This window comes from Ictidomys tridecemlineatus, chromosome 15 (assembly GCF_052094955.1).
Source record: "Ictidomys tridecemlineatus isolate mIctTri1 chromosome 15, mIctTri1.hap1, whole genome shotgun sequence".
NCBI lineage: Eukaryota > Metazoa > Chordata > Mammalia > Rodentia > Sciuridae > Ictidomys > Ictidomys tridecemlineatus.
Window position 1 is genome coordinate 14,470,772 of NC_135491.1, and position 20,068 is coordinate 14,490,839.

At 55.2% G+C, this 20,068-nt stretch overlaps 1 protein-coding gene and 1 long non-coding RNA gene across 6 annotated transcripts in view; one reads left to right on the forward strand and one right to left on the reverse strand.

Moving 5' to 3' along the window:
• Positions 1 to 6,297: 6,297 nt before the first annotated feature.
• Lrfn1 (leucine rich repeat and fibronectin type III domain containing 1) overlaps positions 6,298 to 20,068 on the forward strand; it is a 62,225-nt gene continuing 48,454 nt past the window's right edge. For 2 of the 5 annotated variants that reach the window (XM_078032093.1, XM_078032092.1), the window contains exons 1-4: positions 6,298 to 6,395; positions 8,815 to 8,847; positions 11,099 to 11,153; positions 11,540 to 12,982. In XM_078032093.1, the coding sequence (XP_077888219.1) occupies positions 11,577 to 12,982 (1,406 nt within the window). In that variant the 5' untranslated portion in view covers positions 6,298 to 6,395; positions 8,815 to 8,847; positions 11,099 to 11,153; positions 11,540 to 11,576. Of the gene's footprint in view, positions 6,396 to 6,503; positions 6,688 to 8,814; positions 8,848 to 11,098; positions 11,154 to 11,539; positions 12,983 to 16,864; positions 18,559 to 20,068 lie in introns of those variants that run through there. The other 3 variants (XM_078032090.1, XM_078032091.1, XM_005336407.4) reach the window with 3 other exon arrangements.
• LOC120887919 (uncharacterized) lies at positions 13,453 to 16,084 on the reverse strand. The gene is made up of 2 exons (XR_005731299.2): positions 15,814 to 16,084; positions 13,453 to 15,441 (listed from the first exon to the last, which is right to left on the reverse strand). It is a non-coding gene; the product is annotated as an uncharacterized LOC120887919 (long non-coding RNA).

Consider the following 20,068-nt stretch of genomic DNA (forward strand, 5'->3'; position numbering starts at 1 on the left):
CCTCGGTTCTGTCCTGTCGAGTTTCTGCCGCTCACAGTCCTGCAGTACCAGCCTGTGCCGGCAGGGGGCGGGCCGACCTCGTGATCCAAGAGCGGGGACAGGACCCTGTGGGAGAAAAGGAGGTGCCCGCAGGATTTCCTGGGGAGGCTGGAGATGTGGGAGGTCTAGGTGTCCTGGAAAATGTGGGGGAACAGCTGAACCCATGCACGGGTCACTCCTAAGGGGAACAAGGACACCTAAGAGTGAAGAAGGTAGGGTATCCATTTCTGTCCCAGGTTTCTCCACTCCCAGGCTCTGGGCTTCACAGACATGAGCCTCTGCTTACTGCTGTTTTCCTCCGCCGAGCCCTTAGGTAGAAGAAAAGATAAAGTCCAAAAAGTTTCCAAAGGACCAAACATAATTGCTCCAGGAGGCTGGGAGCTGCTGGGGGGGTTGGCTGGGGAGGATGGACAGGCCTGAGGGTCCAGGGCCGTCGGAAGTCCCCCAGGATCCCAGTGGACCCCAGAGGGGCTGAAGAGGCCGTGAAGGGAGACCCCATCCACCCCATTTCATTTCTTTCCTCCTTTCTTCTGGCACCTCTGGGCATTGACCTCTCTCAGGTCTTCTGCCTCCCAAGGACATTCATGCCACCTATGGTGAAGCGGCTCTGAGACAGGCAGGTCTTCACAGAGATGAATCATGCTCTTTCTGCCTCTCTCTGCTTCTCTCTCATTGTCCCTCTCTATCCCCAGGTTTGGGCACCTGGGAACTCCCTCCCCCAACTTCTTTCCAGGTTACCTGTAGAGGTGGCCGTTGCCATGGTAACAGTGACAAAGTGACCTTGAACCTGGTGTTCCCGGAGGAGGATCTAAAAGTCTAGCTCTGACCCTGTTCTCTCCTTCCCAGTCCTAACACAAGGTCCTCTCGCCACTCCACTCTGCCCCATCCCTTGCCCCCCTGTGCCCTTGTCCCCAGTAGGACGATAGAATCACTGTACCCTGGGCCATAGAAAAATTCCCCTGCTTCAATTTTCTGGGGTATTGAGTGGAGCTCTTCTCCTTTCTCTTGGTGCTCCCCACCTCCATCCCTCTACCTATCTCACTGATCACAGCCCCAGTGCCTGATGGATGGAGATGGAAAGGAAGAGGGCTGGGATAAGAGGAGTATTCAATTAAGATAACAAGGAACTGGCCTGGGAAGGTCAGAGAGGCAAAGGGACTTGTCCAAGGTCATACACTTACATAATCTAATAAATGATAATAGCTAATTCTTCTGTTGGGGCTCCCTATGTACAACACACTTCTATAAGCACTATGTATTAACTAATTTAATTCTTACAATAGCCCACGAAGAAGGTACCATTACTATCCCCAATTTAAAGATGAAGAAACTGAGGCAAAGAAGCTAAAATTAGTCGCTTGAAGCCTCATGGCTAGATGGTCTATACAGTTAAAATACCAGCCCCAGGTCACCTTGTGATCAATGGCCATACTCTCTCTTAGCAAGAGATTTAGAGAACCATCTCTTCCTCTTCCTTCCCCTGCTTTCCTGCAGTTCCCACCCATCCATGGCATCCAGGCTCTTGATTGTAAATAATCCAATCAGAAGGGAGCATGTACAAGGACTTGCCCAATCAGGAGCCAAGAGTTTGGAAAGCAAAAACCAATCAAAGAGGGAGACTCTGGGAGGCAGTCCAATGCAGAGTGGGTATGACTAGAATGGTGGAAGGACCAATCAGAGAGGCTAGAACAGAATCTGTTATCCAATGAAGAGTCAGCACATGGGGTGTGGCTTTGGGTTAAGTCTGACTCCTCAGAGGGGCGGTACCAGCCAGGGACCACCTTTTCTAGTTCTGCCACCCGAGCTTTTAGACTCCCAAGATCCAAGCTCCCTAGTTTTTAAATCCGGCCTCTAGACTTTCCCTGAGGCACGTTTTCCTCCCAATCTTGAATGTGAGCATGGCTTATATTTCAAAGTCTGGTCTTCAGGGAGGAGTTGGGAGGGGAAAACCCAGTCTAGGCATGAAGCGCCATGTCTGGACCCAAAGTTAGTATGCTGTCAGTGTGGAGGCCAAGGCGGAAGGATGGGCTCAGGCTGAGGGTGTAGGCGGTGGGTGGGGTCCAGGCTGGGGAAGTCTGATGTTCTATACTTTGGGGTGGTCTCTAAGAAGTGTGGGCCTCCTCTGAAAGGACTTGGAAGTCGCTCCTAAGGGTCAGATTGGGGGTAGTTTTTGCTGTGGGGCAGAGCCTAAGACAGGGGGTGGAGCTTAGGCTTGGGGCGGGGCCTATATTGTTGAGGACGAGGATTGGTCCTAGGAAGTCTGGGCGGGGATGGGGTGGTGCCTGCCTGTACTCTTAGGGCTCTGGAGGCTGAGGCAAGAGGATCTCCAGTTCAAAGACAGCCTCAGCAAAAGCCAGGCAGTAAGCAACTCAGTGAGACCTTGTCTCTAAATAAAAAGATAAAAAAAGGGCTGGGGATGTGTCAGTGGTTAAACTCCCCCTGGGTTTAATCCCTGGTACACACAAAAAAAGTGTCTGGGATAGGATTAGGGACCCATGAAAACAACTACCCCGCCCACGCCCACCTGTTGCTCTACACTTGAGGCCAGTGAGCAAGCACTTCCTGACAAGGGACATCCCCCGGTGCTGGGGCACACCCCTTCCCAGTTAGTGATTGCAGGCTTGGGAAGGGTTACTGAGGTATCTGAAGGGAGTTTGCAGCCAGCCTAGCTCCCCAGCCCCCGCCCCTCTTTTTTCATATATATTTTTAGTTGTAGGTGGACACAATACCTTTATTTTATTTTTATGTGGTGCTGAGGATGGAACCCAGTGCCAGACAAGTGCTCTACCACTGAGCCACAACCCCAAGCCCCCAACATTGTCTTAAGGAGCACTTGTTTACTGAATACCTACAGGGGCCAGTCTCCGGTGTCCATGCTGTGAAGAGGCTTATCTTTCAGATGAGATGGGGGGGGGTGGTCAGGGTGGTATGGCAGTAGACAGAGGCTTACCTTTCAATGACTAGAAAATAAACAATGTCCCTGGGCATAGAGGCGCATGCCTGTGATCCCAGCGACTCAGGAGGCTGAGGCAGGAGGATTGCAAATTAAAGGAAGACCAGCTTCCGCAATGAGTGAGGCCCTGTCTCAAATTTTTTTAAAAAGGGCTGGGGATGTAGTTTAGTAGTAAAGTGTCCCTGGGGTCAATCCCCAGTATAAAACAAACAACAACAACAACAAACCAATGAGCCACTAAATAAGCAATAAATAGAAAAAAATGTAAATGATAAGATTCTTTCAGAAAGTGTTAAGTATTACGAATGGTAAGAGCTGTTGGGGCTCTTTGCTGCCACTTTAGTCCCTAGAAGCATCCTCCTGCTTCTTTCCATCTCCAACATTTATTATGAAAAATTTCAAACATGCAGCAAAGTTGAAATAATTTTCCAGTGAACACCCGTATATCTCCCACCTAGATTCTACCGTGAACATTTCACAGTGCTTGCTTTATTACATAGCCGTCCATCAACTCATCTTAATTTTTATGCATTTCAAAGTAATTTGCAGACACTGGAACACTTGGTGGGACCTGAGGGGTGTGTGTATGTGTGTGTGCGCGTGCGTGTAAATTGGGCTGGAAAGGGAAGGTCTCCCTGAAGGGATTACATTTATGACCTGAATGAAAAAGAAGAACCAGCCCAGGAAAGGAGGAAGAGAGCCAAGCCCGGGGCTGCTGTGAGCTGAGGGGGTAGTGAAGGCTCACTGAAGCTGAGAGGTAAGAGTGGCTGGGAATGAGGTCAGGAGGTGGGCAGGGGCCCGAGCTCACAGATCTGTGAAGGAGGCGCCTCTGCCGGGCCTCAGCCTCTTTGGTTCTCCATCTTGGTGTGTCTGTTTCTCTTATTGTCTTTTTCCCCTCACCCCTTCCCACTCCTGTCCGGTCCAGGCCCGCCCTCCTTCCTCTTCTTCCCTTCACTTTCATCCTATTCTACCCGTGTGACCTTGGGTAAGAGACCAAACCCCTGGATGCCTCTCTTTTCCTCATCCATAAAATGGGGATAGTAAGGGGACTCTTCGTCATGAAGATTGGATGAACTTCATATAGATCCGCGAAGCACTTGGAACCACTGCTGGCACACACTAGTGCTGCATGTGTGTTCACTTTTGGTGTGTGATTGTGTTTTGTTTTGTTCTTGGTTGGGATTAACCACTGGGGATTGACCCCAGGGCCTTGTGCATTCGAGGCAGGTGTTCTACCACTATAATCCAGACCTTTGTTCTTACCCTTTTCCCTACTTCCGTCCCCCTGCCCTGGTCCCATGCTCCAGTGGGAACCATGGGGTTGGGGTGGAGATGAGGCCTGTGAGTGGGGGGGTAAAGGCGGGGAGGTGGAGTCTAGGCAGTGTAGAGATTGTGAGTGTCCTCTGAGGCACTTGGTAGTTGTGAGAGGAGTCAAGGTTCACTACAGGGAGGATCTGCACAGGCGAGCTTGCTCTGGGGCCAGGGCAGGCCTCATGTGCTGGCACAGTTAGGAAGAATATTCAGAAGGGGTTTGGAGGAGGATTGCCATACAGTAAGATCAAAAATGGGAATGACTGGAGACTCCAGGGATCTGGGGGACTGCAATAAGACATTTTGAAGCTGGAACAGTGGCACATACCCGTAATATGATCCATCAGGGAGGCTGAGGTAGGAGGATTGTAAGTTGGAGGCTAGGCTCAGCAGTTTAGCGAAAGCCTGTCTTAAAATAAATAAAACAATTGGCTGGGATCTAGCTCAATGGCAAAGCGCTTGCCTAGCATGCACCAGGGGCTGGTTCTATATCCAGCCTGAACCCAAAAGGACAAATTTTGAGGAGAGTTCTTGCTGGGTTTGAGGGACCTTGTGAGTTTTTCAGGAGATGGAGAATGGCCTGAGACATTTAGTGGGGTTTGAGGGAGGGCCTGGGAGGTCAGCTCTGGAGTAGAGATTGGACCAAAGGAGCTGAACAAGGAAGGATCAAGGCCTTCTGGGCTCCATGAAAGTTACAGTCAGGCTGGGTGCAGTGGCACATGTTTGTAATCCCAGGGGCTTGGGATGCTGATACAGGAGAATGGCGAGTTCCAAGCCAGCCTCAGCAAAAATCAAGGTGCTAAGCAATTCAGCAAGACCCTGTCTCTAAATAAAATACAAAAAAGGGCTGAGGATATGGCTCAATGGTTGAGTGTCCCTGAGTTCAATCCCTGGTACCCACCTCCCCCCACCCCCACCAAAAAAAGAAAGTTAACAGCCAGAAGGAAGGGTCCATAGGGTCCAAGAGAAAGGAGTCAAGGTCTTTAAGGGAGCAGAAATGGTGGGAAGTCCTGCAAACCAGGGTTCTGGAAAACAAGGGGGTGCCCTGAGGAAAGGAAGAGAGGGAAAGATCTCAGGCCCCAGGAGTTGGAGGAGGGTTTGGGGTCTAATGGGAAAAATTTAAGGTCCTCCATGAGGAAAAAAAAGACATTTTGGGGTCCTCTAGAAGTTAGACATGGTCAGAGTCCCGGTTGGGAGCCAGGAAGTGGCTTAGGGTCCTTGAGTGTGGAAGGACATGGCTGGGGTCTCTAAGGAGTGGGACCTGGTTTGAGGTCCCTAAAGATTGTGGTCCTCGATGACTGTGGTTCGGGATGGCTATGGTCCTGGAAACATGTTCTGGGTCCCCAGAGTGAGTAAGGCATGATCGGGTGTTCTCCTGGCCTTTGGCATACGGTCTGGGTCCTCCTTGGGTGTTGGGGTGTGGTCTGAGGGCTACCTGAATGTTGGGATACGATTTAAAGTCCCTGAGGGGTGGTCTGGATCCCCTTGGACGCTGGGATATGATCGAGGGTCTCTGTGCTTGGGGGGCACGGTCTGGAGTCCCTCAGGTGCAGGGTACAGTCTGAGGTCACCCAGGAGAATAAGACACGGTTCGTGGTCTGGGGTGGCTCTTCATCATGGTCTGGACCCTCAAAGGAGGTGAGGCCTGGTCTGAGGTCCCCTGGGTATTGGGACGTGATCCCAGGTCTCCGCAGGGAAAGCCGGGGTCCCTGTTCCAGTTGGGGCGTGGTCTGGGGGTCTTCGGGAGGCCGCCGGGGCCGGGGGTGGGGCCGGGGAGGGGTCAGGGGCGGGCCCGCGGCGGCTCCGCAGTGGAGCGGGGTCTGCGGCGGCCCGGGGCCGGGGTCTGGGGCGTGCGGCCGCCCCGCCCGCCGCCCCTCGGCTCGGCGCCCCCTCCCCCCTTGCGGCGGCGGCGGCGGCGGCGGGGCCCGGGCGGCGGGCGGCGCGGAGGGCGGAGCTCGGCGGCGGCCGGGAGGGCGGGAGGCGGGCGGGAGGCGGCCCCGCGGCACCGCGCCCCCTCCCCCGGCCCTCCCCCCACCATGGCGCGGAGCGAGGCGGCGGCGGCGGGGCCGGGCCCGGGGCCCCCCGGGGCTGGGTGAGCGCGACCGCGGCGGCCGGGAGGCGGCGGGCGGGGGCGCGGTGTGAGCGGGCGTGAGCGTGCGGGCGTGCGAGTGTGTCCGCGCGCTGCGGCGGCCCGGCGTGCGCCCGCGGCCCTGTGTGTGCCCGGCGCCGGCGTGTGCGGCGCCCCGCTAGTGTGGCCATCCGGGTGTGTGCTGGGTGTCGCGCTGGGTGGCGTGTCCGGCCGTGCGTGTGTGTCCCCGCGAGCGCTGGCCCTCCGGCGGCGTGTCGGGGGGCTGCCTTGCGCCCATCGGAGGGGCCGTGTGCAGGTGTGTGTGCGTGGGTTGTGTGCCCAGGTGCGGGTCCCCCAGCCGGCGTGCGCGGCTGGCCGCGCTGGGTGTTTGTGTCCGGGTTGGATGTCCATCCGAGGGTCTGTGTAGCCGGGTGTGTTCGCTCCGGTGTCCATTTGTGTGTGTGTGTGTGTGTGTGTGTGTGTGTCTGCGGGTTGTGTGTCTCCGAGGGTGTGTGTCTGTGAGTCCACGTCAGGTTTCCTGCCGGGGGCTGAGGCTCGGTGCCTTGTGGGTCCAGGCCTCTGTGTGGGTTTGGGGGAGGGGAGTTTGCCGCTCCCTCGGTCCATGTCAACTGGGGGGGTCCTCAACGGTCCTTGGGGGAGACGGCCATGTCTTCCCCTTCCCGGTGGCTGGGGGGGATGGGCTGCCGGGAGGTGGACAGATGGAGGGATGAGAGGCCGAAGGTTGGACAGATGGGCTCTGGGGTGGGGGGGTAAAGACCTGGCCCTTCCCCATCCACCCCACCCTAACTCCCCCACTGGCCAGATATCTGCAGATGGGGCCAGAGTTGTCTGCATCCCGGTGGCCAGGCTGGGGGACCTCCGGGGTGCTGCTGAGGAGATCTCCTTGGAATGGTGCTTTGGGACTCAACCCCCAATCCTTTGAGATTCCACCTGCTGAACTCTGACCTCTGGCCCCAGGCTTGTGCCGGGGTTTGAGGAGGGGCGGTGCAGAGTGTGCTGGGAGGGATGTTAGCATTTCTTTGGTCTGGGAAGTAGGTGGGGTGAGGGTGCCTCAGGGCTGGAAGGAATGTGTGTCCATGACTGTGAGTGTGAATCTGGGCCTGTGGGTTGTCTGTGCTACTGTGGTTCAATATTTTCTATGCATTTGTAAGTGTGTAAATCCCTCACGGGACTGTTGTATGAATATGTGTCTGTTGTGAGTGAACATCTAGGAGTGCCTGAGAAGGTGGATCTTTTTTGTGCCTGTGTTTGCTTGTTCCAGGATCTCCCAGCCTTGCAAGTGTCTGTGTACACTTGTAGTTCAGAGTACATGTGTGAGGTGTGTACCAGCTAGTGTATGCATGTGTGTTGGTCGGTGTGGGAAGAGATCAGCTTCATGACTGTGCATCGTGAGGATGTGGAGTCGTGAGTGTGTTTGGGCATTTCAGAATGTGCATCTATGAACTGCTGATTGTGCAGGTGTGTATGTTTTGGGGGTGCCCCTGTGTGTTGGTGAGAGTGCAAGGTGTTAGGTGCAGGTACCGGGTTGGCTGTTAGGGGGCATGTGGGTTTCTCTGTTGTGTCTGTGCATCTGTGAGTGTGTGAAGGAAGGTCAGTTTGTTTGTGTGATGTTGGATGCAGGTGTGTCCCTCTGTGTTGAGAGTCCATTCGTGCTTCAGTGTTGGTCTCTGGGGAGAGGGGTTATATACGTTCAAACCTAAGTACAGGATGCAAGTGCTGTGTCCCTAGCACAAGGCTGACCTCACTTCTGGGTTCACCGGGATTGAGGCCCATTGGCATGACCTATAGGATGTCCGGGTCCAGCCTGCAGTCCCTGGACACAGTGTGTCCATATTGTTGGTCAGGAGCCATGGGAGGCAGGGAGCGCCCAGAACATGCTGGTGTGTCCATGGAGATCCAGATGTAGCACCTTGGGCATGGGCCTGTGTGGGTTTGGACAGGTCCACACAGGTTGGTTGGGAAACAGGTGATGGTAAAGATGGGAACCACTGGCCCATCCCCTCTCCAGCTCCTGGTACCTACTTAGGTCTTTAAAGTTGGGGAACTGGGATGTAAACCCTTGAGTCCTAAAGGAGGAAGCGTCTGATCTGAACTCTTGGGAGCCTGGGAACTTAGAGTCCTGGGTCTGAGAGAGAAGGGAGAAAATCCCAGACTCCAGGATCTTAAGGGAAGAGGCGGGTGGGGAGTTGGTGGCCAACATCCTGGACTCCTGGGTTTTGGAGAATCAACAGTCTTGAGGCTCAGTCTCTTAGGTCTTCAGAGATAACTTCTGGGGCCTTTGAGACACTGGAGAACTGCTGCAGAAGGGCTGAGAGACTGATCCCCCCAGGGATTTCATTTGCTCAGATGATCCCCCAAGGCCTGCCCTGGTGCCTAGGAAGGAGCTGCAGGATGCTAACAGGGTGGTTTTATTCCTTTGCAGGTACTGGCCCAGGCCCTGACTTGCTGAAGAGAGGTGAGTAGAGCCCTTGAGCCGGGGAGAGAGATGTGGGGTGATGAGGCTTGTCCAACCTGCTAGAGTCCAGAGCCCTGCCCAACAGGAATCCCGGCACAGGGTGCAGCAGTGTCCAGAGGGGCCAGAGTCCTGCCTACTCCAGCCCCAGGCTGAGAAGTGGTGGCCAGCCCAGGAGCATTATGTCTGGCTCATGGCATTCAGGAGGCTCTGAGACAGGGGTGGGTCTCAGGCCAGGAGGCATCCCCTCACAGGATGGATAAAAGGTGGTCAGGAAAGAGGTTCCCTCAGGATATCAAAATGGGTACAAGAGGGTTTCAGGAAACAAAATGAGTAATGGCTTGGATGTAGATGTGGATATGAGATGTGTTTGGACGTGTGTGTAGAAGACCTGCTATTTTGACCTGCTGGGTAGCTGAGAGAAAGTAAGAGAAAATAATAAATTAATAATAGTAATAATAATAACAGCAGCCGCTCACATTTATGTAGGGTTTCCTTGTCGGGAACTAGAAACATTATAAAATACAATCTCACTGAATCCTCACAACAGTACTGGGAGGTAGGTCCCATTGTTATCCCTTTTTACAGATGAGCACACTGAGGCATAGAGGAGGAGTCACCTGATTAAAGTCACGCAGCGGGAACTTGGGGTGGGAACCCAGGCAGTGGGGTCCAGGTCCTGTCCTGCAGTACTGCAGGGCCGCTCAATAAATGCTGTTGTCATTGCTCCTGTGGGTCCTTTGGGTCCCTCTCTGGCTGAGGGAGTGTACAGTTTTGACAAAACTCTGTGCTTGTTGCAAAGCTTGGGCTCTGAGCGCTGGTGACCTCACAGCCAAGCAGGGGCTGAACTGGGCTCCTGTCCTTGGAACCCCACTTTCCAGGCCAGGGATTTCAGTCAATCCAGAACAGTGTCCTAGAGGAAGAGGAGGACACTTGGGGGTGGGTGCTCAGAGGTGGTGGGGTGCCGGACGGGGTCTCATTTTCACTCTTCAGCCCAGTCACCATCTCCCCCCATCTCCGACTCCTCTTCCTCTGTTTTTGTCCAAGGCCTTTTTATTCTACTTATCTCCCTTCCGCTTTCTCTCTCCCTTTCTCTCAGGCCCTCTGCCCCCTGTCTTTCCACTCTCAGTTTTTCTGTCTTTCTGCTTCAGTGTCACCCCATCTTTTCACATTGATTGATGGATCTTTTGAGGTGCTTGGGGAGGAGCCAGGGCCCGGAGCATGCAGGGCGGGGTCTACCACGAGCCACGCCCCCTGCACCTTCATCTTCTTTTGAGACTTTTCCTGTTTTTCTGCCTCTTTCTCCAAGTCTGTTCCTGCCAGTCCATCCCTGTCCCCCGTCGTCCCTCCCTGCCTCTCTACACCTCTCTGACTTCTTGGTCCCAGTTCTCCTCCCACAGGCGGAAAGATCAAGACTCACATGGCCACTGCTCCCAGGCAGATTCTGGGAAGAGGGCCAGCAGGGGTTAGGGTACAAGGCAGGGTGGGATGAAAGCAGTTTCTGGGACGGCCCCTTCCCATCCTTTCCTCTGCACCCCCCCACCCACCCAGTGTTGTGATGGGAAATGACATGTCGTGGGCTGTAGCCGCCGCAGGGGGAATCCCTGCCGGAAGGTTTTGCCTGGAGCAGAGGCATAGCATGAGTGTTTGTGTGTGTGTGTGTGTGTGTGTGTGTGTGTAGGCATGCATGGGGCCTTATATGTACCTACTGATGTGAGCACCAAAGCTGGCCCTGCTTGGGAACTCAGCTAAGCCTAAGACAAAGCCAGACTCATAGAGGGACTTCCTGAGGCTAAGCTGGGAGACTGATGTCTTTTCCTCAGCCCCTCCTACTTGCACATTCTCTCTGCCCCTCCCTGCAAAAGTGTGTGTGTGGGGGAGACCTTAATGTTTATTGAGTGTTTACTGTATGTCAGGCTTTGTGTTCAGTCATTCCTATGCGTGGTGACCATCATTTATGAATCAAGAAATTACAGTGGGGAAATAGGGGAGTCACTGGTGTGGGGTCATAGAGCTAGCCACAGGGGAAACCAGGATTTGCACTTGAATCTGTTTGATTTTATTATACTTGCTTTTAATAATAGCACACAGTTCTGTGCCTGGTACACATTAAGCACTCAATGATGATGATGGCGGTCACTGCTAGCATGTATTGATCCCACTTTACATGCCAAGCACTGTTCTAAGTCTGCCCTATTTGTTAACCCAAATGATACTCAAAAAAATAAGACTTATTTCTATCTCCATTTTACAGATGAAGAAACCGAGATTCAGAAAGGTTCAGACACTTGCCCGAGGTCATACAGCTAGTAAGTATTACAGCAGGGATTTGAGCTCAGAGAGTCCGGCTTTGATATTCCTGGCCTTAAACTACAGTCAATAGTTATTTCAAAAATATTTGTTGGGTATGGAAGGTACCAGGCTGGGTCAGGTGTCTGATCAGGAGGTCATAAAAGGTCTGGGAGCACCTAGAGGAGGGACAGGGGTTGGGTGGGACACTCAAGGGAGGAGCAGTGGGAATTTGCCGACCAGCATGAAATATTGTAATTTGTTAATAGGAAATGCATGGCGGCAGATGGTGAGTCCTGTCGCTGTCCTATAGAATACAGTGAAGTGGCGGGGAGGAAACCGGGCCTGACTCTTAGCAGGACGTCCCAGGAGCCCTGAGCGTGGGTAACGGTATCTTTCCCTGCAGGTCTCACCTCCCGCACCTCCCGCTTTTTCATTGCGCCATGGCTCCAGGTCCCTTTTCCTCGGCGCTCCTCTCGCCGCCACCTGCTGCCCTGTCCTTTCTGCTGCTGCTCTGGGCGGGGGCATCTCGAGGCCAGCCCTGCCCTGGCCGCTGCATCTGTCAGAACGTGGCGCCCACGCTGACCATGCTGTGCGCCAAGACGGGCTTGCTCTTCGTGCCACCCGCCATCGACCGTCGCGTGGTGGAGCTGCGGCTCACCGACAACTTCATTGCCGCTGTCCGCCGCCGAGACTTTGCCAACATGACCAGCCTGGTGCACCTCACCCTCTCCCGGAACACCATCGGCCAGGTGGCGGCCGGCGCCTTTGCCGACCTCCGTGCCCTCCGCGCCCTGCACCTCGACAGCAATCGCCTGGCGGAGGTGCGCGGCGACCAGCTGCGGGGCCTGGGCAACCTCCGCCACCTGATCCTTGGCAACAACCAGATCCGCAGGGTGGAGTCGGCTGCCTTCGACGCCTTCCTGTCCACGGTGGAGGACCTGGATCTGTCCTACAACAACCTGGAGGCCTTGCCCTGGGAGGCGGTGGGCCAGATGGTGAACCTGAACACCCTCACCCTGGACCACAATCTCATCGACCACATCGCCGAGGGGACCTTTGTGCAGCTGCATAAACTGGTGCGCCTGGACATGACCTCTAATCGCCTCCATAAACTTCCCCCGGATGGGCTCTTCCTAAGGTCCCAAGGCAGCGGTCCCAAGCCCCCCACGCCGCTGACTGTCAGCTTCGGCGGGAACCCGCTCCACTGCAACTGTGAGCTGCTCTGGCTGCGGCGGCTGACCCGGGAGGACGACCTGGAGACCTGCGCCACCCCCGAGCACCTCACTGACCGCTACTTCTGGTCCATCCCAGAGGAGGAGTTTCTGTGTGAACCTCCGCTGATCACACGGCAGGCTGGGGGCCGCGCCCTGGTGGTGGAGGGCCAGGCTGTCAGCTTGCGCTGCCGGGCTGTGGGGGACCCTGAGCCTGTGGTGCATTGGGTGGCGCCAGATGGGCGTCTGCTGGGGAACTCCAGCCGGACCCGGGTCCGTGGGGACGGGACGCTGGATGTGACCATCACCACTTTGAGGGACAGTGGCACCTTCACTTGCATCGCTTCCAATGCTGCGGGGGAAGCCACCGCGCCTGTGGAGGTGTGCGTGGTACCTCTGCCGCTCATGGCGCCCCCGCCCGCTGCCCCGCCGCCTCTCACCGAGCCTGGCTCCTCTGACATCGCCACGCCTGGCCGACCTGGTGCCAACGATTCAGCTGCTGAGCGACGGCTTGTGGCAGCCGAACTCACCTCAAGCTCCGTGCTCATCCGCTGGCCCGCCCAGAGGCCCGTGCCTGGCATCCGCATGTACCAGGTCCAGTACAACAGCTCCGTGGATGACTCCCTCGTCTACAGGTGGGTGTGTGTGCTGCGACCCCCATCTCCTCCCAGCCCAGGGTCCCTTCTTCCCACCAGCCGATTCCCTTGGCCTTCTTGCTTAGCTGGGGTTCTGGATGGCCTTGCAGGGTCATCTCAGTCCCCATCTCCTCTCTCTACTCTCCTTCCTCCTGTCTGTCTTTGTTTTCTTTTCATTTAGCAAATATTTGTTGAGCACCTACATGAGCAAGACTAGGGCTGGGCACTGGACTCATAAGAGTGAAGGAGCTCACTGTGATCCCTCTGTCACCTGATGCATGATCAATGTCACTGCTCACCAAAGGTGTCTGATTGTGCACCTCATCAGTTACACATTTGGGAGCACCAAACACACACACAGACACACACACACACACACACACACAAATATATATATTTAGATTCCTATTCATAAATTATAAACAGAGTTATAGAATTATAAGTACTATACCAACACATTGGGTACATCATACAGAAAAAATGGACTTTTATTCTATTTATTTATATGTGGTGCTGAGAATCGAACCCAGTATCTTACACATTCTAGGCAACGCTCTACCACTGAACTACAACCCCAGCCTAGAAAACAAAATGCATGACAAAAATATAAGTTATTTCCACCCTCCCGTGGGTTGGAAGTCACTGTCCTGGTGTGATGGCGTGGACAGACAAAGGAGTTACTTCCTCCCATTGTCTCCTACTTCCCTGCTTGCATCTCTCCATCTGCTCTACCTTCTCTCTCTCCTCATGAAGGCACTTAGACTTTGCTCTGTGCTAGGCCCTGAACTGGGTGTTGGGGACCCAAGGAGACCAAGAGATCCAGTCCTTGCCTTCAGGGCCCTACATGCACCACAAATCACTGTCATGGCCCCACAGTGTCTCTCCATCGTGGTAGTTTTCAGTATGACTCTTGGCTACAGATGGGCACACAGTGGGCATTTCATGAACAGCCATTGGCTTCACAGATGCTTCTCCCTCGTGCACACTGCAGAGGGGCTGCTGAGTGCCTGCCTCGCGCTTAACTGTACTTGTGGATGCCAAAGTGGCCAGAGCCATTCCCTACTGTGGGTAGCTCTGGCTGTTGGGAATGCGGAAACCTTCTCAGAAAGGCCTGGCTTTTGCTCCCCATCCTCGGCTGGCTCCCTGGGCCACGGTCTTGGCATGGAGCAGGCCCATTCCCACTGCTGGCTGCATGCATACATGCCTCTCTTTCCCCTTGTCTGTTTTCCTCATTTTTGTCTTCTTAATTCTGGTCACCAAACACTGAGTAAATGCCTACTGTGTGTCAGACCCTGTGCTGGTCCCAGGGCCCACTGAGATAGACTGGCCCAGTGTCCCAAGAGTAGACAATGAATGAGACAAAGAGCTTCATAAGACACCTCCAGAGCCGGCAGCTGACTCCTAGCTCTGTTGCAAAGCAGGCGGCATCCCCCTGCTGATTTGATTTGCTGATTTTTTTGTGGTGCTGAGGATTGTGATGCCTGGTGGCCTGTGTATTAGGCAAGTGCTCTGCCATGCCTCCCCTGACCTCTCCTCATTTTATAACAGAGAAACTGAGGCTCAGTGGAGAAAGGCACTTCCTCTTGGTCACACAGGAATAGCAGAGCTGTCCTTTTTATGCAGACACACACTTACTGAACACCTACTGTTTGCCAGGCAGGGTGGAGGGGAGGTGGATAATACATTTCTGTAAATGACTCAGTTTTTGTGAGTCTCCACCTGTTTCTTTGCTTCTTTTTGACCCATGGCTACCATCTGGCAGGATGGGGGAAGGTTCAAGGCCCCAAACCTTGAATATATACTGATGTTGATGGTCCCCTGTCCTCAGCTGGGGACTTTTCCCTTCTCCTCAGGGCCTCAGTTTCTGTTCTTCATTCAGGAACTCCATTGCAGATGCCTGCACTGTGGCACTGCAGGGGTTAACTTCCTCGCTGCTGCCATGGGCGGAGGTGACATCCAACCAGAAGCCTGCTCAGCTGCTTGCTCTGGTCTTGCAGCCAATTAGAGACACATGGGCCCAAGCTTCCTTAAGGAGCCCGCCTCTGTCCTTGAAAAGGGGGGAGCCCCTAGCAACTGGATATTTAGGGGAAGAAGCAAGAGGAATCCAAGGCTCAAAGACAGGAGATGAGGAGGGACAAGGGAGACTTAAAGCCAGAGGCCAAGGGTGTTGGCTGGGCTGGCAGTGGTCTGCAAAAAGTGGGAGAGATGGCCCTTTTGGGGGTGTGGCCATACTTGAAGTCTTTGGGTGGGAGGGTGGCTCATGGTGCTGGGCCCTGGGAGGCAGGATGACTGGGGGTGGGGCTTCAGGATCAGAAGATGGCCCTGCTGGAGGGGAAGAGGGCCTTGGAGAGGTATGCAGCCCCTGGAGATGGGCAGGGCCTTTCAGCAGTGTTGCAGCTGTTTCGCATGGTCCCAGGTGGAGGAAGGTGTGGTTCCAGTCCCTGGTGAGCCACTCAGGCCTTGTAGGAGAGAAGAGCTTGTGAGGCTGGGTGTTGGGTGTGCAAATTGGTGTGGACTGGCAGTCCTGGGTTAGCTGAGGCTGGATGCGGCCAACAGGGTGGAAGGGATGTGCTCAATAGAAGGGGACCAAGGCCTAGAGGAATGTCCTCCAGAGGGGAGAGTCTTACAGCCAAGGAGGAGTGCAACTCGAGGTAGAGTGGGAACCCCAGCAAGGGTTTCTGGCCACTTTAGGTGGGACATTAAGCTAATGGTGTTATTAAGAGCCAGACTTTGGATGTGTGAACTCATTCACTCCCCACACCATCTCTATGATGTGGGGTGTCCTATTATTTCTGTTAGGGAAAATGGTGCCCAGAGGTTAAGAAACTTACCTGAGGTGACAGAGCTGGTAAGGGGCAGAGGAGATATCAAAACCAGGCAGTCTGGCTCCCAGGTTTGGTTGGCTTTTAGCCACTTCTCTATACTCCTCCTCTTTTGAGGGGAGGGACCTGTTGCAGGAAAGGAGCATGTGAGCTTGGCTACATCTGACCCAATTAAAGATGAATGTTTGGAAGCATGATATGGTGACTTCTGGTGGCAGAGTTAGGCATGCACATAAGGGGTGGCTGCCTCTACTACCTGGACAAAGAGCAGGGCCTGCAAAGGGTGGTCCGAAGCACCGGAGGGAAGCATCCCTAGTTGGCCTTGTGGGGTGCGGCTTGGAAGCCATGTTTCAGTCAGAAGCAGAGTAGCTTGTAGCAGTGGCCCCTTAATGAGCTGGAATGTCTACTTGAGCGCTTGGAAATTGTGCCAGAAGTAAATGTTTTACCCGGAAGCTATGTTTTACCCAAAGGTGGGGCATACAGATGAGGGAGTGTGACCTGCATCATGGTTTCCCCTGAAAGGCAGGAATATGTATAAAAGAGGAACTAGGAAATCATCGTTTGTCCCAGTGGGAATAAGGGTTTCTGAGTTGTTGAACTGGGTATCCACTGATGTGGGGGTGGGGCATATAGATAAGGGAGTGTGGCCCGTAGCACCAGTCCCATATATGCTAGATATATGCAGATGAGGGAGTTTGAATGGTAGTTGACTTGGTAGGAGTGAGACGCTCTGAGGGAGCATGTCCCATGAGAGCAGGGAATGTAAGATGAAGCGCTCTTTCCATGCGGGAACCAGGATGTAGTCATCCAATTAAATGGCTGATAGCATCTCAGAGAGCCAGGTGTGTCTGAGGTCGAGGCATGCAGATGAGAGTGTGGTATCCGTGGTCGTAAGCCTGGGTATATAGGCTGATGCAGGATGGCTGCTGCTGCCTGAGTTGGGGGTGAGACACAGGAAGTATGGTTCAGTCCGCACTGTTCACCAGGGGTGAGGAATAAAGTGAAAGGATGCGGTTCAAGACTAGGGCTAACTCCGCCCTGATCCTGCCCCCTCCTGCAGGATGATCCCGTCCACCAGTCAGACCTTCTTGGTGAATGATCTGGCGGCAGGTCGCGCCTACGACTTGTGCGTGCTGGCAGTCTACGACGACGGGGCCACGGCTCTGCCAGCCACGAGAGTGGTGGGCTGCGTGCAGTTCACTACGGCTGGGGATCCTGCACCTTGCCGCCCGCTGAGGGCCCATTTCTTGGGCGGCACCATGATCATCGCCATCGGGGGTGTCATCGTCGCCTCGGTCCTCGTTTTCATCGTTCTGCTCATGATTCGCTACAAGGTGTATGGTGATGGGGATGGCCGCCGGGTCAAGGGCACCTCCAGGTCGCCCCCACGGGTCAGCCACGTGTGCTCGCAGACCAACGGCGCAGGCGCGCAGCAGGCCCCACCGCCGCCTGCGCAGGACCGCTACGAGGCTCTGCGCGAGGTGGCCACCCCAGCCGTCGCCGTTGAGGCCAAGGTTTCCGCGGTGGAGGCGGCTTCTGCGGAGCCGGAGGCGGTCCTAGGACGCTCGCTGGGCGGCTCGGCCACCTCTCTGTGCCTGCTGCCCTCCGAGGAAACTTCTGGGGAGGAATGTCGGGCCGCGGCAGGCCCTCGGAGGAGCCGTTCAGGGGCCCTGGGGCCGCCAGCTTCAGCGCCCCCGACTCTAGCTCTGGTTCCTGGGGGCGCCCCGGCTCGGCCGAGGCCACAGCAGCGTTATTCCTTCGACGGGGACTACGGGGCGCTCTTTCAGAGCCACAGTTACCCGCGCCGCGCCCGGCGGACAAAGCGCCACCGGTCCACGCCGCACCTGGACGGGGCCGGAGGGGGCGCGGCCGGGGAGGATGGAGACCTGGGGCTGGGCTCCGCCAGGGCGCGCCTGGCCTTTACCAGCACCGAGTGGATGCTGGAGAGTACCGTGTGAGCGGCGGGCGGGCGCCGGGACGCCTGGGGCCGAGAACCAACGCCCAGCCGCCCGGACGCCGGGGCGGGACTCGGGGAGAACGCGCAGCGCCGGGCCGTCGGAGTGGAGGGGAGACCCGGCTTCTCCTCCGCCAGGGGCGGGGCGGCCTCCGACCGCGCTGGAGGCCACGCCCCCGCGCCAGGGGCTGGGGGCGGGCCCGGCCTCCCCTTCAGGCCCCGCCCCTCTGCCCCTCCCCCCGCGCGCTCGCGGACCTCGCTGGAGCCGGTGCCTTACACAGCGAAGCGCGGGGAGGGGCAGGCCCCCCCACACTGCAGCACTGAGACACGAGCCCCCTCCCCCAGCCCAGGACCCGGGGCAGGGGCGAGGGGCCCATTTCTTGTATCTGGCTGGACTAGATCCTATTCTGTCCCGCGGCGGCCTCCAAAGCCCCCCCACCCCACCCCACTTACTCCCTGGTCCCGTCGGGTCTGGCTTGGGGTCTTCCTTTCTCTCTCCGCTCGTCTGTCTCTGTCCTTCCTCTGTCGTCTCTGTCCTTCCCTACTTGTCTCTCCTTTCTCTGTCCCCGCGTCGTGTCTCTTCTTCCTCTGTCCTTGTTTTGTCCAGTCTCCCGACTCCCGATTTCCTTTCCCCACCACCCATTCTCCCGGGCAGGTCCCACTGGAAGGACCAGACTCTCCCCAGCCTCCCTTGTTCCCCCAGTAAATCCCCACACGAACAAAATTCAAAACCAAATCCCCCTCCCTACCGGAGCCGGGACCCTCCGCCGCAGCAGAATTAAACTTTTTTCTGTGTCTGAGGCCGCTCTGCTGACCAGTGTGTGTCATGTGCCTTGGGGGGGATGACCTAGATAGCTGCATAAGGACTCCTAAGTCAGACTGAAAGAAGATGACTAACGGCCAGAGGACTGGCAGACAGCTTCCTATCTTTTGAGAGACTTGGGGGGGGGGATAATCACACAAGCAAATTGGTAATAGAAGCCGACACATAGGGAGATGTCCGTTATGGGCTAAGCACTTAAGTCATCTAATCCTCACAACCAGCTTTGGACATCAGTATAGTATTGCCATTCCATTTTACAGGTGAAAAATTGAGGTCCAGAAAGTTAACCTGCCCATGGTGACAGAAGCAGAAGGTGGCAAAATTGGCATTTTAAAAGGCTGGTGGAGTGGAAGCTGGGGACACACTTGTGTTCCCAGCTACTTGGGAGGTTGAGACAGAGGATCATGGGAACCTGGGAGTTTAGGCCAGCCTAACTCCATCTCAACACTAAAAGGCAGGTGGCCTGCCTTCTGGGTCGGGTCATTGAATTTTTGACTCTCTGAGCCCCTACAACTGTGTGAGGTGGGAGGCCTTTGTTTTTATTTTATTTTTTAGTACTGGGAATTGAACCCAGGAGTGCTTTACCACTGAGCTACATCCCCAGTCCATTTATCTATTTATTCATGCATACATACATACATACCAGGGATTGAACCCAGGGGCTCTTACCACTGAGCCACATCCCTAGCCCTTTTTTTTTTTTTTTTTTTTACATTTTATTTAGAGACAGATTCTCACTGAATTGTTTAGGTCCTTGCTAATTTGCTAAGGCTGGCCTTGATCCTTCTGCCTCAGCCTCCCAAGCTGCTGGGATTACAGGCATGCACCACTGCTCTGGGCTTTATTTTTTATTTTGAGTGGCCTTCTCGCTAAGTTGCTGGCCTCAAACTTGTGATCCTCCTGCTTCAGCCTCCTGATGGGATTACAGCAGTGCACCACTGCACCTGGGCCCTTGTTTCATTTTACAAAAAGGATTTTGAGCCAGAGAGAGGTAAAATCATTTGCCCAAGGGCCCCTCCCCTGCCTCCCCACCCCCATGAATATATAGTGGAGCTGGCAGGTTGCCTCTGGTGGCCATGTGTGGAGGCCAGGAAATGGCCCTAATGACTTCAGCTGAACTTAGCTATCTAAAGCCAGTATAGTGATGGGGTGGGCAGGGCCTAGGTAAGTCACTGATTTGGAATCTGAGGGGTCCTAGGTGGACGGGGTCAGCTGGGAATGTGGAGGTGATGTGGGAGGGGGCTGTCTTAGGTGAGGCTGAGGGCTGGGCTGGGGAGGGAAGGCTGGTTAGGGGCTCTGGGGCACCCTAGCCCTTGCAGGGACCCTGCAGTGAAAACTCCTTCCTCATCTTGGGGAAGCAGGAAGAAGGCTTCAAGCCAGTGAGGGGCCCCCTGAGGCCTGGGGAGGAGGAGAGAAAGACAGAAATAGAAACAGAGCAGGAGGGAGGAGGATGAATCTGGGCAGACAGGGTGGGAGGCAGCAAGGAC